Genomic DNA, 18,395 nt, shown 5'->3' with positions numbered 1-18,395 from the left:
TTTGAATGGCAGTAAATGAGCCCGAGATGGGCTAAATTTGACACCTATAGGGTGTACCTCTCAACCTCCTCTCAACCAAGGGACAGCAGCGAGCTATATTGAAAGTCGTCATGTTTTGACGATCCACGCAATATTTTAGCCGCCGAATATTTTTTGGGTAGACTTTTCCTTTGATATCACACATCAAAAACATCAAAAAGCCTGAGTTGGGTCAAAATTCCCCCGGGGGTTAATTTAACCACAGTGTGAAAAAACTATATCATGTCATTGAGGTCTGTAGGAGCAAGAAAACAATATGGCCACCTTCCTTTACAAACTGCCTGGGTTGACCTAAAAAAAGAGCGGACTTGGAGAGCGGGAACCAAAATTTAAGTAGCAGTAACACAGTAACCCACTAGCTTGGCTAGTGATGTTCCAACTTTTACTTTGGAGGATGAGGAGCATCCTCTCTGCTCTGCTCAAAGCACAGTATATTTACCCACATTAACAAACACTTGAGACACGAGGCGTGTTTCCGACTTTCCGTCAGATGTCTGGTAAACAGGAGTCCATCAATGAAGGACTAAAAAGATCTGTCGGTATGGTCCTGTGACGAAAATGCGCTTTTGTTGGTTTCTAGTCGTTCACTTTTTCAAAATTTCCCATCATTCCTCATTCGCTTTCAAAATGAACATCCGGCAGTGACAAAGTGACAGTAAAGTGACAGTAAAGTGATGGGCACGAGAGTAATTTTAAGTGCACTGAATCATGAGAGGGCGGCTCGGTGGTGCATAGCACATTCACCTCACAGTTAAGGGAACCCGAGTTTGAATCCAGCTGGCTCTGGCCTTCCTGTGTGGAGTTTGCATGTTCTCCCCGAGCCTGCGCGGGTTCCCTCCGGGCACAAATGTATACTTTTTTTTTTTTTTTTTTTTTTTCCCATGAATGTGTAGCGAGCCTGGACCAAGGAACTTCCAGGAGAACCGGTTAGAGGACCTAAGTGCCCTGGTAGTAATGCAAGGCTGAACAAGCTCTGACAGCTATGTTGGCACCAACCCCTATGAACACTTAAAAACAATTAATAAAACATTCAACTGGATCCTAAAATGAATGAGCAGCCAGTGCAAGGATGCAAGGACAGGACTAATATGACCGTTCTTGTTTTTTTTTTCCTATTCAGCAAATGGGCAGCGTTTTGGGTCATTTGGAAATGGTGGCGTGCTGATTGATTGAGACCAACAAACAAAGAATTACAATAGTCTAGGCGAGCTGTAACAAAGGTATGGATAGGTTTTACAAAGCTATTTGTGGGAAGATACGCCTTTACTTTTTCATAAGAGTCTCAAATGAAAAAATCTAATTTTGACTATTGAGCTTATTTGTTTGTCAAATTTAAAATCACTGTCTAAAATAAAACCAAGGTTCCTTGCAAAAGAATGATGGTAGGATTTAAGAGTCTCAATGGCACTGTCATAGCCACCCAGGAGGTTTTGTTGTCCAAATATGATTATATCAGTCTTGCTGTTGTTTAAGGATAGAGGGTTTCCTTCCATCCAAGACCTGATGCCATTTAGGTAGTCTAATGCAACCTGGACAGAGACTGGGTCATTTATTTTTAAAGGCAAAGAGATCTGAACATCATCAATGGAAAAACAATGAAACGAGACATTGTGCTTTCTAAAAACAGATCCCAAATGTAACATACAGGAATATATTGAAAAAAGGAGAGGGCCCCTAATGGAACCCTGAGGCACCCCATAGCTCAAAGGGCAAGTGTCCGAGGAATATTGCCCCAGCTAGAAGGAAAAGCTTCTGTCTGAGGGGTCGGACTGAAACCACTTTAGAACAGTACGTCTAATGCCTACACAAGTACCGGTATTTAAGCGTGACAGGAGTGCATTATGATCAACTGTATCAAAAGAAGCTGTCAGTATGGAGTGTAGAGTGACTTTTACACGTAGGTGTTTCATTGGCTTCAGGGTAAACCTACACAGGGTAAACCTCTGTGTATTGGATCTAGAAAGGTATCAATAAAATGGGCCTTCAAGGCTTTGTTTTGGTATGCAAGCATGGCTAATGTGTGCATGCTAAATGAAGCTACAATAAAAAAAAAAAAAAGTTAAGTTTTTTCAAAATACGTGTTTCGTATCAGCTTGGATTAATGTAAATACTGATTTTCAGAAAACTGAACATCATACTGACAGTTGAACAGGGTGGTGGTGTGATGTTCTGAGCAAGCTTTAGTAATTGGAAACCAAGATGACTTGCGTTAATTGATTGAACCATGATTTCCGTTCTGATTTCCCTGTTCTTCTTTATTTTATTTATTTTTACCATTAGTTCAGATCTCTAGGTCAAAGATTTTCCAAGAAAACAGGCTGTCCTTTTAAAACAGTTATTCTCAAATAGTGGGGTACACCCCCCAATCCTCAAATAGTCGGGCATTCCTCCATGGAGGCTCGCGATGCAATGGCAGTAGGGGAGCATGGGCAAACGCGCTTTTAATTTGAACTGTGTAGTGTAATTGCACATCTACGGCACCAGGTGAAGCTGTGCAGGAGCTAGAAACTTTTTTTTTTCTAAATCACATTAATGATTAAGGTCCTTTGGAAAAAAACAGCACAATATACATTTTTCTTCAGTTGAAAATGTACCTTTTTCTTCAGGCTCAAATTTTAAGATATAAGTGTTAATGTTCCAGATCAGATTACGTTTTATATTATTTACCGTAATTCCCCAAATATAAGACATACTTTTTTTTTTTTTAATGAAGGTTAAAAGAACAAGTATGGCCTATAATTTGTGACTTAAAAATTTGATGTTTTTTTTTTTTAATTCAACTTCATTTCACTAAGATTAATTAGCTACATAAGATGAGTTTTGACACATAGATGTGCATTCTTATATTCTTATTTAGAATAATTACCATGACGGGTTGAGCTGGAAAGCGGATGTCAGTTGGCTGTTAGCAACAAGTGCCCGTTAAAGCTAACAATAGCGCATGTTAGCTGAGGTTGTTACAGCATTATTTTCAAGAAAACAAGGGAGCAAACTGAACGAATATTCGAGTCCATCCTTGTTCAAACACTGGAATACTGTATTACTAAAACTGAGAGGGAAAAAGATATTAGCTGATTCAGTTAAGAGTACCCAAGTTAGAGATCATGGAAAGGTATTTCATTTGACTTTTACATTTATTAATTGTGGTTTTTGGGGCGCACAAAATGTTTTCTCCTTCCTTGGTGGGACTATGCCAAAAATAGTTGAGGACTGTTTTAAAAATTACAATTTTTACATCCATTCATAAATTTACGTCGAAGTTGATCAAAATTATGTCTTGCACTTTGAAACGACTTCACCCCTGCAACCAATGTATCCCATCTGCCAGTCGATCTGACTTTGTCGATCCATCCAGGTGTGGTCTCACCTGCTTTAGTCTCAAAGGTGACAAATTTGCTGGTGACGTCGCTGAGTTCATGGGAGTAAACCCTCAGATGGTACTTGGCACCCGCGATCAAATCCGCCACAGTAATGGGAGGTTGTTGTGTCACTGGTACAGTTTTCACTGTCTTGTCGCCTTGGAGACACAAGAAAGGCCAATCATACTCTTGGGGGATGGTGTTACTTTTAACATTTGTGCCGAAAGCGATGGTTTTAAAATGGCCAAGCATTATTAAGACTGATTTATGACTATTGATTCAGGTAATTAAAACTGTGCGATGCACAGCATCAGTATCATCCGGCTTGATTTCCCTCTGGAATACAGTACATAAAGTATGCACACATTAGATGAGGGAAAAAGAAAAATGTCTAAGAAGTGTAGCCAGTGAGTGGGGGTCATTTTAACAGACGCCTTCTTTCTTGTTGTATCCAAAAGGCACTATTTTCCAGAGGTAACCAAAAAAGGGGTTCAACAAAGCAAAACAACTAGACAACAGACTCTATTCATCCAAAGTAGCTGTCCTTCATTGTTTCGGACAGAGTAAATTGCAAACATTTGAAAAAGCAAACCAGGATGAAGGAAAGGGTTTCTTTCCACCATAAACTCATAACCAATAATTGAGCATGACACTGAGGAGGCAGTGAAAAAGGAGAAGGCAGTACAGGGCAGGGATGTCATGCTTCATGCATTCAACCATTTTAAAGTTGAAGTTATCCAACAGAACTCAATAAGAAATGTTCTTTCAATCCATCCATCAGCAACGCAAACCACAAGTAGTACAAAGGGAAGCATGGGCATGGTTGGTAATAGAATTAAATACATGGTAGTGACAACATTTTAAAATTGTCCAATACAATTTTGAAACAGTATTTTAAAACTGCTAAAGCCTTCTTACTCATCATTAGACAATAATGAATATTTTAGCTACAAGTTTCCCTTGCATGGAGTTGGTCCTCCTCTGGAGGCAGGCCTGGAGATGGGGCTTGATGGCGAGCGCCTGGTGGGGTCCTGCCGGGCTCATGCCGAAAGGATAATGTGGATCCCCCTTGTCATGGGCTTACCACCTGTGAGAGGGGCCAAAAGGGTCAGATGCGGAGAGAGGTGGGCGCCCGCCAAAGGTGGGGATCTGGGTGCACTGATCCCCAACTTCAGAAGCTAGCTCTTGGGACATGGAATGTCACATCCCTAGAGGGGAAGGAGTGTGAGCTGGTGCACGACGTCGAGAAGGTCCGCCCAAATATAGTCGGGCTTGCCTCCAGATATAGTTTGGGCACTGATACCGGTCCTCTAGAGAGGGGTTAGATTCTCTTCCACTGTGGAGATGTCCACAGTGAGAAGCACAGAGCAAGTGTGGAAAGCGACTGTACATTGGGGTTAGGACTGGTGCACAAGAGGGTAGCCTGCATGCGCCTTCGGGTAGGGGGGAAGGTGTGGGCTCTTCAAGAATCTCCTTGGTGGCAAGGTCCCAGTGGTGGATGAGATCTGCCTGGAGTTCCTAAGGGCTATGGATTTTATAGGGCTTTCCTGGCTGGCACGCCTCTGCAACATTTCATGGACAGCGCCTCTGGATAGGCATACCAATTTAGTGGTCCCCTTTTTAAAAAGGGGGACCAGAGGGTGCGTTCTAACTCTAGAGGAATCACACTCCTCATCCTCCCTGGTGAAGTCTATTCACGGGTGCAGGTGAGCAGGGTCCGTCAGTAAGTCGAAACAGATTCAGGAAGAGCAGTGTGTTTTTTGTCCTGGCTGAGGAACACCGGGCCAGCTCGACAGCCTTGGCAGGATCCTCAAGGGTGCATGGGAGTCCGTCCAAGAGGTCAACATGTGGTTTGTGGACTGGGAAAAGTTGTTAAACCATGTCCCTTGGGGAGTTCTGTGTAGGGTGTTTCAGGAGTACAGAACACCAAAACCCCTGATTCAGGCTGTTCAGTTCCTGTACCATCATTGTCAGAGTCAAATTCATTTCCATTGATGGATGGACTCTCTAAAGGCTGCCCTTTGTCACAGATTCTGTTAATTTTCTTTATGGACAGAATTTCTAGATACAGCCAAAGCATTGAGGGCATCTATTGTGCGATCTCAACATTCCATCTCTGCTATTTGCGAATGATGTGGTGCTGTTGGCTTCTTCAGGCCGTAACCTCCAACTCTCAGTGGAGCAGTTCACAGCCAAGAATGAAGCGGTTGGGAAGAACATCAGCACCTCCAAATCTTAGACCATGGTCCTCAGTTGGAAAAGGGTGGAGTGCCCTTTCTTGGTTGGGGTATCCTGGGGTCTTGTTCATGAGTGAGGGTAGGATGGAACGGAAGATCAACAGGCGGACCCGTTGAAGGAGCTGAGCCAAAATAAGCTCTCTATTCACCGGTCGGTCTACGTTCCTGCCCTCACCTATTCGCTGATTTTTAATGGACAAATTTTATCTGGCTCCTTCCAACGTGCCATGGACAGAGGGATGTTGGCATTGCCATTTTGCTCAGTTTTATGGACATTTTGGAGGTTGTTGGTTATTTATTTCCCCAAAACAAATGGATTAATATTAAAAATGCATGCAAATATCATATTTCTAGTTCAAAAACATATAATTTGAGTTTACTGGAGAAAACTGAACCTTCTTCCCTGGATTATTAATTTGTTGAGTAGTATTTTGTCCATATGACTTTAACATACCAGAAAAAGTAAAGAGCAAAACTGGCAAATCCAGTTCAAAGTAAAAACCATGCAACAACTTTGGCTTAGGTTTTTGGACATGGATTTGCAACTTTAAAAAGAGGGTCAATACCTTTTATAGACACTTTATCCACATGCAATGGTATCGCAACAAGCTCTTTGAATTAAAAAAAAAAGGGGGGGGTGATGCATGTATCCCACAAAAGCAGGTTCAAAATGTGCATTAGGTAAATAAAAACAAAGCATTTGTGCAATTATGGACTTCAAAATAGAGAAAGTTAAAAAAGCAAATTAGACAAGATGAACCAAGCACGATAGCCTGCGCAAGAGAATAGCACAAACATGAACACTGAAGGTCAAAAAAAGACATACAATCAAGGATATAAAATCTGCTTTCTGAACATCATGGAGATTTATTACTGTAGCCAGAACCCTATATAGCAGTGGTCCCCAACCCCCGGTCCGCGGATCGGTACCAGTCCGTGGATCGACTGGTAACGGGCCGCGTGGGCTGCACCCGAAATAATGTTTTGGAGATGATTTAGTTAAATGGTACACGCACACCGAACGCAAAATGAGGCGAAAAAGCGGAAAGTTTTGTATTGAGGTCAATGGAGTTCGCGTGACTGGGCGTGAATGCACGTTCTGCGACGCGATGGACGTGAATGGAGCGACGCGAATGGCCACGCGCGGTCACAAGAAGCGAAATTTTGCCTTCGTGTGAAGTTAATTTTTTTTTTTTACTATTTCTGCGTCGCGACAGCCAATCAACTTCGGGAACATTCGACGGCTCACGCAGGGGGCAGGAATGAATCATGGCGGCCGCTTTGCGATCATCGGGAGCGATTCAACACGGCCAGCTGAGCTTTCAATACAAAACAGAGCCAAGCAAGAACACTCACCTGGCTTGTCGAAAGACAGAAGCGAGAACTTGGGACAACTGGTATGTGCAGTGCGTTTGCTTCACTTAACAGCTGTCGAACCGTAGTTACTGAGCTAAGCTAACGATAGCGCAGCATTGTCAGCACAATATTTAGCACGGTCTCGGCCGCTGCGAGATTGCGGTCCACAATATAAATGTAATAAATGTAAGGCGTTGACCGGTCCGTGGTGAACAAAAGGTTGGGGACCACTGCTATATAGGGCTGTAAGATATATATATATATATATATATATATATATATATATATATATATATATATATATATATATATATATATATATATATATTCCACGCCCTGTCTTGTTTAGTCATTGTCTTTTTACACATGGAAAAAATAAGTGAGAATGGCATTGAACAATTGTTGTGTATATTATTTTGTTATGTAACATAATCCCCTGCCTTAGATATCATATATTTTTTTTATTAAGCTTTACCAGTTACTTCCTGTTTGTGCCATTGCTGTTTGTTAACTGGCCTAGAAGTGAACAAAAAAAAAGAGAAAAATACCCAAGTATCATATAGTAAGGATAATAACAGCAATATCTTCATTAACATTCTAAGAATACTGTATTCTAATTTCATTTTGAAAACTAATTTATAGTAGGGCTGAGCGATTAATTGCATTTGCAATATAAACATGATTTGCTAAAACGAAATATTAATACAGTCGGCCCCCGGCTTACGAGCACCCTGATTTACGAACAATTCGCCTTACGAGCGTGGATCAGGGAGATTTTTGTCCTCCGCTTACGAACAAACCTCTCGCCTTACGAGCAATTCGATATGCCGGCCATTGAGTATGTGGAAATGATCTCGTTTAATTGCGTCAACTAAATCAACAGTAGCGACATCAACAATCATCAGCAGATACTTATGGAAGTAACGTGAACGCTATTGGTCTTACAACGTCACACTGACTGTCTCACTCACGGTGTCTAAATATATTACCATTTAAGTGTAGTGTTTGTACAGCTAAAGGGAAAAACAGCTGACATGAAATTAAATGTGCCGATTGCAGGACAAAGAATTGTCATTGGTTTAAATGTGTGTTTTTTTTTAATTAATTGTCAATACATTCCAACCGTTTAAAAAAAAAGTGCGAATAATTATCAGTCAGTCACGGAGATGCGAATATGCTATTGGTCGATTAAGGTCACCCGGTCTCACTCACGGAGATGCTATTGGCCGGCGTCACACGTCAATCACAGAAATGCCGATATGCTATTGGCCGAACGCCTTTATCTAGCTTGATGGGACAGGATGGAAGGAGGGAGAGAAAATTAGTGAAAAACGGAATGTTGTGAAGACTTTGCAAACTTTATCTGTTAGACATAGCTTCTAAAATTACTAGCAGCGGTAAAGAAAGAAATAAGAGGATGATGTTTTAGTATCTGCGTGATTTGCACCCTGACTGAAAGAGTTACTGTAACACTGTAAGACCAATATCATATCAATCGCCGTGTTAACTTTGAGCGCTAGACTCTACCCCCCTCTGCTTACACCCTGCTCAAGTCTCGTCGTTTCAAAGGTAAAAGCTATTTATCCATTGTATTTATTATATAATGTAAGTGTACAGCAGATTATGTCACTCAATTTTAATATATGTATACAGTGTGTCGACTTTACCTAAGGCTTCGGCTTCGGCGCGCATTGCACGCATTCACGAATTAACATGGGTTTGGATTGCCCGCCATACGAGCAATTCGAGATACGAGCGTAGCCGCTGAACGGATTAAGTTCGTAACCCGGGGGCCCACTGTATTGCAAAAGCCAAGGTTTCAATGTCTTGACACGAGCAGGAAGGAGTGGAAAAAAGCAAAGCTGTTAACATTTGATTACACGAGTAGCAGTTTTGAGTGGACTTTACCTGTCTTTAACAGTACTCAGAGAGATTTGACAGGAAGGCGATTTGCCTGTGTGCCGACAAATTGCATTGGATTGTCAATTTAGATATTATAAAACAGACTGGCTAGCAAACTAAAAAATACAGTAGTACCCAGCGTGAATTAGACCTATAACTTTAGTGCACAAATATATCTAAATAAAGTAGAAATAAATTGGTTCAAGAAAAAGATCTTACGTTTAACTATATTCGGATTACAAATATTTGCCGGTGCACTGATCTTATTACGTGTGACAACATTTAATCCATGGTGGTGTAGGCCGTATTATTTAGTAGTCCAGTGAGATAAAAATAATACCGTAGTAGAATATAAGTAACCTGACCATCCCCGCCCGCTCAATCCTTCTTTGTCAAGTACAGTACTTTTCTCCTGGACCTCTCGGCCCTGATTTGTGGTAATTCTATAGCCTTGTTTGAAAATAAATGTTTCTGGCTTTTTCCACAGAAATATACTTGAAATGGTGATGTAGCAATTGAGTAGCAGTTATTTTGTCATGGTGAATGCTTATGACCAATGCTGGGAATAATGCATTCCAAAAGGAATGTAATTACTGTCATGCATTACTTTTTGCTGTAATGCGGTAGTGTAGTGCATTACACACAAAAAGTTACATTTTACATTAAAGTTACATTAAACGCAATGCACTACAATGCATTTTTAACTTGAAAGTTGTGTGCCCCACCCACCCACAAATTTGTCAAAAATATTGTGAGATCGGAGGAGAAGTCCAGGGCAAAATGTTTACTTCCCGTTATTACTATCTACTACAGCAGAGATGAGTGCAACAGCAGCAGACAACAGGTTGATTATGGAAAATGCGTACACGAGATGGACATACGCCCATTACTTCCAGTGCATCAAGAAGAATATAATAGTTAGGTGCACTTTGTGTGCGACCCCTAAAAAGCTGCCCACTTCGCCAAATAGCAAAAGTATTTTGACAAACCATTTAGAGCGGTGCCATAGTAACGTGAAGTTAGCGAAAAGAAAATACACTGAGGATTGAGTGGGGATAAAACACAGCAGGCGAAATTATTGTTCTCTCGCTCAGGAATGCCACTTCCACTTGATGAGGTTAGGAGACTAGTGGCAGAGTATGTCGTACTTAGAAGATATGCTGCCACTTTCAACAGTGGCTTCGCCAGCATTTCGGATCTAGCAATAATGACAAGGTAAGCTAAAACAAATTTTCACTGTACAATTGCCATACAGTAGAACTCCTCAACCACAAAATCATGTTTGGAGCCAGAAAATTTTCACAACAGGGGACTTTTCACTATAGCAAATCTATGTCTCAGACGTGAACATAAAAAACATGTTGTGCATTCTACAATCTGACTGAAGTTAAAAATAAAACCATCCAACTAGCCCACATTGAAAAAAAAGAGAAAAAGCACGTCCGCGAGCTCCGCACGGCTCCACACGTCAAAATGATGTTATTTCATCTACCATGACCCATGGCGTGGAGATTTTCCGGAATGCATACTTTCCAGAATTTCTTTATGAGCAGAAAACATTGCTGGCGAACTATTGCTTATGCAAGTTTGCTGGTACAAACACCTTTATGATTCGGCTGAAAAGAATTACCGTGGCCTAAATACTGTAAACAACTCCTGGTGAGCACCGTGGTGAGAGATAAGGAGTCTGTTAACCCTTGTGTGATGTTCATATTGTTGTTGCTCAGCCAGTGTTTGTGGGTCTGATGGACCCATTGCATTTTGTGGCTTAAATACCTTAAGTCAAACACTTTTATGTTAAAATACTGAACATATGTTTACCTTATCCCAATTATAAGCAGTATAGACAATATATATGATTAATATTTGTCCTTTAGCTTTGTAAGGTCACATTTCCAACTTATTATTTAAAACGTAATAAAGAAAATCAATTACGAAACGCTTGGAAGCATTTAGATTGTTTGAATCTAAAATAAATGGATGAAAGATGAACTGGTTATTTGTTGACAAAAAACATTCGAAAGGAACATGGGGAAAAAAGTGTTATCGCATTGCAATTACAATTTTTATGGAAAAATTGCAATTCAATTATTTTCCATAATCGTTCAGCCCTACTTTGTTCTCCGCTTAACAGTACAAACGTTTTTTCGTGTATATAAAATGTATAGCTGTTATGTTGCTATATTTAAAACTCTGAACAACATGTCCTAAAATGCCAAATATTTGACTAGATTTGAATAGATGACTGTCTAACAAATGGATGTACGGAGCTCAAGCTTCTAACCATATATTAATGGGCTTGATCTGGATTCTTACTGTCCAGTGTGAACTCAAGCACAAACTCGCTGCTGGGTGGGAAGCTGTGACTCCAGCTGACGTTTGCGTAGTTACTGTTATGCTCCACCGTCAGATTCCAGATCTCTCGCGGAGGGGCCACTGCATGATGGGTGTCAGAGGTAAAGGGTAAAAAGTTAGTGAGGACACAGATCCAAAACATCACTTGGGGAAGAGGCCCTATTTAGACCTGGGGGGTAATAATATAACATATTTTTTAATCAAGATGGACACACCCACTCTATTCTTGGCGTAAATTTGTGTATTCATTGATTGAAGATTAAAATTCACTCATAGTTTTATTCCATTACATAGGACTTTCCAATTAATGTCAGAGTTTTGGAGTGAACAAACATAAATTCCATATTGAAAAAAAAAAAGGTTCATAAAAGTTTAGCCTCACACATCTTGACTGCATTGCTATATTCTTTGCCATATCCAATACATTTCTGTTTTGATTGGGATGTAACTGTTCACTGATTTTTTTTTCTTCAAGTGGGACAGGACAATTCACTTCAGATACAGGATTAACAGTGGAACCTTTAAAGTCAAACAACTTTAAGCATTGTACCACCCCAACCCCAGCCCCACCAAACAAAAAAAGCTTTTGATTAATTAGGGTTAATGGGAAAAAAAAAAGCAACATGAAAAAGGCCTATAAAGCCCCTGGCAAAAAATGGAATCATGACTAATGGATGATTGTACAAAACAATTATGTTTCTGGCTAAGAAATATTAAGCATATAGAAAGACGTTTTTAAGGAAAACTACAGGAAACATGTAGCATCACTCAATTTATGGGGACAAAAAAAAACAAAACATTGAAACATCTTAGAACATATGTGGCGAATTCCAGTCCTGGAGGGCCGGCATCCTGCACATTTTCCGGTTTTCTCTCACCAACACACCTGATTCAAATGATTAACTTATTAGCAAGCTCTGCAGGAGCTTGAAAATGAGTCTAATCAATTGAATCAGGTACATATCGGTACATACCGACTCGCCAGGACTGGAGTTCCACATCTGTGTCTCATAAGATCAACATCTGGATCGGATCAAATCTGCGATGACAGCAATGACTTGGAGAGGCGTTGCACTAAGTGGATTGACATGAATGAAGATTTGAAATACACGAATGATACCCATTGAAACAAACAGCAGAATTATTAAACCTTCCCAAGAAGGTAAATCATCACGGAGTGTTGCCAAAGATGTAAGTTGTTCCCATGAATTGGTGTCTAAAATATGGACCAAGTGATGATAATGCATCTTGCTCAAATCGCAAAAACATTCCTTTAAGACATAAGCATTCATTTTCATACTTATCAATGTGACCAATACAACCAATGTGACCTATGCAATCGGTAGCCAGCGAGAAGATGTCACGGCACGCAAACATTGTCAATCCAATTGGAAATTCTTGGTGGAAATGACAGAAAATGATCACTGACAATGCTCCAATCTGCAAAGATGAGCTGCTAACAGCAATCAGAGGAAGTTGCGCGATAGATAACACTGGCTAACCCCATTCCTCAGACTGCAAGCAGTTGGAAACAATGGGGAGTGCCCATAAAGTTTTTATCTTGGCTTTAGAGTAGGTTTTGTGACATCCCTTCTTCAGGTGCAGTGACTCTTTTTTTGCCAGGGATTTTCAAAAAAAACGAAATCTGTTTGAATTGTTATCATGTATGACATCACATTAGAATCCTTGATGGTGTACTTTATCACCAAGCAACAAAAGACCAAGTCTAAAGAACAAGACTGAGCATGATTTGTGCAGTTTCTTTGGAACTTTCGCTATTATCTACCATAGTCCAAATGTTTTGTTCAGGGAGGAAGCATGAGAAGCGAGAAGAATACACAATGGAAGTTATATATAATGGAAGCAAACTCCCATTTAAAACAATAATTTGAATGTTTTGTTTGCAAATAGCTGCCTATATAAAAAATACATGAAATGTAAATTAAATACCCGAGCAAATCTTGTCACCTTATTTCTGAAAAAATGTCCATGGTATTGTGATTGATTGTAAAGTAATAGGGCATTTTATGCTTTTTGAAAAAAGGAGTCAAGACGAAAAAAAAAAAAAAGCACATCGAAGTAGTTGAAGAAACTTTTCTGTTACTGCCAGTTGCTTTCCTTAACAACTGTTGCTATGCAACCCAAAATATGCGTTGTAAAATAGGTACTTGTGAAGTGTTAGGGAAATTTTAACTCTTTCAGTGCCAAAACTTTCCGGAAAAGGCAACCCCTAGAGTGCCAGCCAATCTTGAGCATTTTCACTCATTTTTCAAGTCAGAATAAATATTGCCTGGTACCATACAAAAGATTTGATTCTGTTCTTCAATCACAAAAAAAATGTTGTTTCTACCTTATTCCGATCTTTAGTAATCACTGTTTGAAAATAGGTACTGTATTTTTCGGACCATAAATCACAATTTTTTTCTCATATTTTGAGCTCTTCAGTCCTCTGTGTCTTATCTGCAGGACCCCGCTAGCCAACAGGAGACACATCACCGGGATAGAAAATGTGTGTATCTGTCCGAATCAATTCATGGAAAAACTATGAAACAAAACTGAAAAGATGTGATCAAGTGAATCAATTACTTTGCTCAAAAAGAGTTTTAAAAACATAGTATTGAAAAAAAAACCTAGGTATAAATTGAAAAACATCTTTTTTACAAGTTTGTGATGTGTAATTCTGATTAATACAAAAAATTTAAAGCATGCATTTAACGAGAATTCTCATCTTTGGCACATAAGTATTTTCAAAGACGAGATTTCTCTTCCGTGGCACTGAAACAGTTAATGTTTGCATCCCCTTGTGAGCGATTCTTCTATTTTCCACTGACGGCCCAGACTATTTTGCTATCGTAGGCTGCAACAACTGGATGGATGTCATACGTAAAAAAAAATAAACAACAAAAAAAAGCACATTTTAGTGGTTTAAGAAACTGCACTGCACAACAGTTCATAGAAGAGAAAGCACCTTTTGAATGACATGTTTCAATCATTTCAATGTGAGGAAAAATGTTAAAAACAGGTGTCCAGACAATGGCCCGCGGGCCATTTGAGGCCCATCATACAATTTCACAAAACAAGCAGCAACACATAAGGCTAATAAAAACCAAACAAACCACAAAAGAAGCTGGAAGTGGGCAAACTCAGTAAAAAGGGAAGGTGCAAAAAATAAAATAAAATAAAATACAGCTGACACGACCATTAAATGGTTTCTATTCAAAAGAGGAATGCTTCTCAATTATACTTTGCCAAGCCCCCCCTAGGAAAAGAAAAACTTTTTGTGCCACCCCCACTCAACGTGCTGACTATAAATAAGATTATTCTCGATAAAAACTGCATAACTATACTTAAACCGGTATCCTTTTTAACATTAACAAAAGAAAAAAAGCAATATAAATCAACTTTCAACAAATGTTAATTATTTTTTACAGCGATTATACGAGTTACAGCTTAGTCTAGAAAAGAAAAAAAAAATAATCAAAGTGCCTGAAACTAAAAAAAAAAAAAAAGGAAATTCTCATCGTATTGCAATTTCACTTGAAATGACAAAAACATCTGCACCCCCACTATTATATATATATATATATATATATATATATATATATATATATATATATATATATATATATATATATATATATATATATACCTAGTTTTGAAATCAGAGGTCAGTAAAAACTGTTCAAAAGAGAGACTGGGAACAAAAAAAAAAAAAAAATTGCTTCCCCCAAAACGACCCTTTCATCCTTGCATTTTTGTGTATGTGCACCTCAAATGAAAAGGTTTGGACACCCCTGGTTTAAAACAAATCAGAGGTAAACCACCTTTTCACAATGCACAGTGTTCAACTTCAGAGGTTCCACTGTATACGAAGGCCATTAAAATCACAATAGAATGTACCCTTCACATTCTTATGAATATTGTTGTTGATGACCAGTACAGGAGGTTGCGTGGTAGGGGGCGCCTCCGTTCTATCGATCGTAGTAGAAGTTGGCGCAGGCGTCGTGGACATTGTAATAGTGGTAGTTGTAGGAGTAGTAGAAGATGAGGTACTAATAGTTGTAGGAGCAGCAGTAGTGGGAGAAGGACCGAGAGGAGGAGGAGTAATAGTGAAAGATGAAGCCAAAGAGGCATCCGTAAGCTCAACTACAAGGAGCAGGGAAAGAACAGAGTTAAAGACACAAGGAACTTAACATGTAAGTACACACAGGACAGGGTTGGTAATGGCTGGAGTAAAAACAGATGATTCCTCGCAAGCGCCACTAAGTAATCACACCTGTATTATGAAGTCATTTTACTATAACGAAAAACACTGTAATAAGTGCGTCTCATTTATGATAGAAACTTGAGTGCCACTACCACCGAGTGGACAAACACTGATATTACATTATGCCGCTTTTTCACATTTTGTAAAATGTATTCATACAGACCCAACTTCATGACCACTTGTTTAATGCAGTAAATCAAACACGTCATCAACGTCATTCTGATCATTAAAACAGGGGTTTCTAACTCCAATTCCCGGAGGGATCTATTCTGCCTGTTTTTGATACCTCCTCTCGTCACACATGATTCAAATGATCAGCTCATCAAGCTCTGTGGAAGCCGGTTGACGACTCTGACCATTTGAATTAGGTGTCTTAAAAGGGGGAGACATTAAAAGTAGGCAGAATAGGGTTGTTGAAGATCCAGAGTTCTCTACACCTGCTTTAAAATGTTCCATTTTGAGGTGTCGCATAGGCTGACTGTTGATTGTAGATTTGCAGTTGTGAAGAACGGTTCCAGTGAGGTGTGCAAAATGTGAGACACAACATCTCTTATTTAGCCTTACAGAACCATAAACTACATCCACAACAAGTATACTTTAAAACACAAAAATGTAAACCATGACAGACACATATGGTATTAAATGAATACCTCTCTGATATAAGCCATGATACATTTGATATATGATATCATAATATTGAGCAAGTGGTCATAATGCTGTGGACTTTTTTTCTTCCAGTTTCCACCGTTAGCATATTTTGCCTACTACACCATGTATATCAACCCTTTTTGTAGTATAAAACAAATGAGAGCAACATAAACAACACCAAAATCCACGATTGTTGTGACCTATGCAATCAGTAGCCCGCAACTCAATTGAAAAAAAGGAAAATCTTCACAAAAAGATATATTTGTGATAGGGAAAGTAACGATAAACAACCGAGACCATTGTGATGCACAATAACCAATCATATTCAAACTTATTTTAAATGTTATGTTAATCAGGCCACACCTTCCACCATTTATAGTGCCTCTACATGCAAGTAAGGTTCCGTTTTTTCTAGTAGGCTTTTCCTGACATTGTTTTGCTTTCTATTGTGCTCACTGACTGATATTTGATATATGATGGTATGATGGGCATTCAGAAGAAATCTCAGGTATTTATTTGTACTTTGTACTATTGAGTACAGTTTTCATCCAGCCAATCATTTCCTGTACAACTTATACCCACTAGTGTTGCAGGTTGAGCTACAGCCTATCCCACTAAACTGGATGAAAGGGGAGTTGTCCCCCTGAGTTCTTCACCAGCCAATTTCTTTTTGTTTCTGTTATTTTTCACTTGAGTTGTTCAGGTTACAGGTCACAGAATGCTGATAAAATATTTCTAAATATTTTATCTTGATATGTTTTATATGGCAAAAACATGGCATTTGACTAGGGATGTTTAGACAGTAATTATACACTGTACATTCACATATACAATTGTAGTGGTATGATCATACTTTGTACATCGATAGTTGTATCTCATATGCAATTATTTTTGTGTAAAAGTATTCAGAGGTCTTGAAGTGAACTCTGACAAAAATCATTAACTCTTTCAAACCCAGATAAAACACGGATACAACTACAGTACAAGTTTGTTTTTTAGTGACCTGTTCATCACATTCATTCATACTATACCTTGATAAGGTCATCTCAAGCCATCAAAGCTTCTATGACTAATGCTTCAACCACAAACGTCTCTTTTACATGACGGGCCCAAATGACTGCATGCTTGCATCAAAATTTTCAAGCATGCTCAAAAGCAATGAAGACAATATTATCTTTGGGAGCAGATGCAAAGCAGTAACGCAACCAGTTCAGTCAAAAGTCCCACATATGACTGAACCGATGAATAGACGTGATGATAAGCATGGAAGAACCAAAAGGATCAAGCTAGTGAATAAGTGAGCAAGACAGTCATCTGCCACATTGGACCTAAAAGATTCAAACGTTTCACGTTTCCTTCCATTCCAAGCAACATGCCTGTTATAAGCTGCATTTAGTGACAAACCATGTCAAAATAGATGTTGTGGCAGAAGTCTAACTGGCAGCAGTTGGCAAAAAGTAAGAATTGTACAAGATTGTACAAAGTGAACCATCAGGGATCCGTCAGAGGAAATCACGAACTTTCTGGTCAACGCATACCGCATAGGAATAGGAATAATAAAGACTCAAAGTTTTTAATCGTGTATAGGTAATCAGGTAAGCAGATGAAAAATAACTCGTTATATACTGTTACTTGTGTGAAATATGGAATGGATTTCTTTCTGTCCAATCAGGATTTGACCGATATCATTGGTCTTAAACAATCCCTGATGGCAAATAACCAACGCTTGAAGAAAAGAAAAAAAGCATTAACAGCAGTACAGTCCAAGGCCTTGTGTTACTGCATTGACATTGTCACTGGATCAATGCAATTGACAGTGACTTTGTTCCTAGTTTGATAAATAATGGCAAATTTATCAAGATTCAAAATGAGTCCATCACAAAGCAAATACCTACACTTTTGTACACGAATCTTGACACACCCGGTTGTTTTTTAAATTGAAACTTTTGTATACTTCATATGTGTATATGCATGTCTGACGTCTAACCATTACAGAATATAAATTGGACTTGTATTGCCACACAACTTAACAAGTGATGTCAGTTTGGTATGAGATTTTCCTCACATGGTTACGCTGTCAAAAATGTTCTATCAATTTCACTTGCTGGAGAATCTGAGATTGTTTCTAAAGACACAGGCTATTTATTTTCATGCAAAGTATATTGCTTTTTAAATGCAAGCACCGAACCTCTTCTAAAGAAAAATTTTGGACTGCACTGCTGCTATGTGCTT

The 18,395-nt window shown here is 39.1% G+C and overlaps 1 protein-coding gene across 15 annotated transcripts in view; it reads right to left on the bottom strand.

Moving 5' to 3' along the window:
* Positions 1–18,395, bottom strand: part of nfasca (neurofascin homolog (chicken) a) — a 183,522-nt gene that overhangs the window by 27,928 nt on the left and 137,199 nt on the right. For 8 of the 15 annotated variants that reach the window (XR_015866674.1, XM_088424176.1, XM_088424183.1 and 5 more), the window contains 3 exons: positions 15,149–15,394; positions 11,210–11,329; positions 3,407–3,556 (listed from right to left, as the gene is read on the bottom strand). The exons of 4 other annotated variants lie outside the window; for them this stretch is intronic. Coding sequence is in view for 10 of the 11 variants with exons in the window: in XM_088424176.1 (XP_088280302.1) it covers positions 3,407–3,556; positions 11,210–11,329; positions 15,149–15,394 (516 nt within the window). In the remaining variant the exon portion in view is untranslated. Of the gene's footprint in view, positions 1–3,406; positions 3,557–11,177; positions 11,330–15,148; positions 15,395–18,395 lie in introns of those variants that run through there. 3 more of the 15 variants (XM_088424187.1, XM_088424182.1, XM_088424184.1) reach the window with 3 other exon arrangements.

Source organism: Hippichthys cyanospilos, chromosome 9, assembly GCF_059441005.1.
Source record: "Hippichthys cyanospilos isolate Australia breed blue-spotted pipefish chromosome 9, RoL_Hcya_1.0, whole genome shotgun sequence".
In the NCBI taxonomy this organism is placed as follows: Eukaryota; Metazoa; Chordata; class Actinopteri; order Syngnathiformes; family Syngnathidae; genus Hippichthys; species Hippichthys cyanospilos.
The sequence above is the reverse complement of the archived record's forward strand: the minus strand, read 5'-3'. Positions and strand labels throughout refer to the sequence as shown.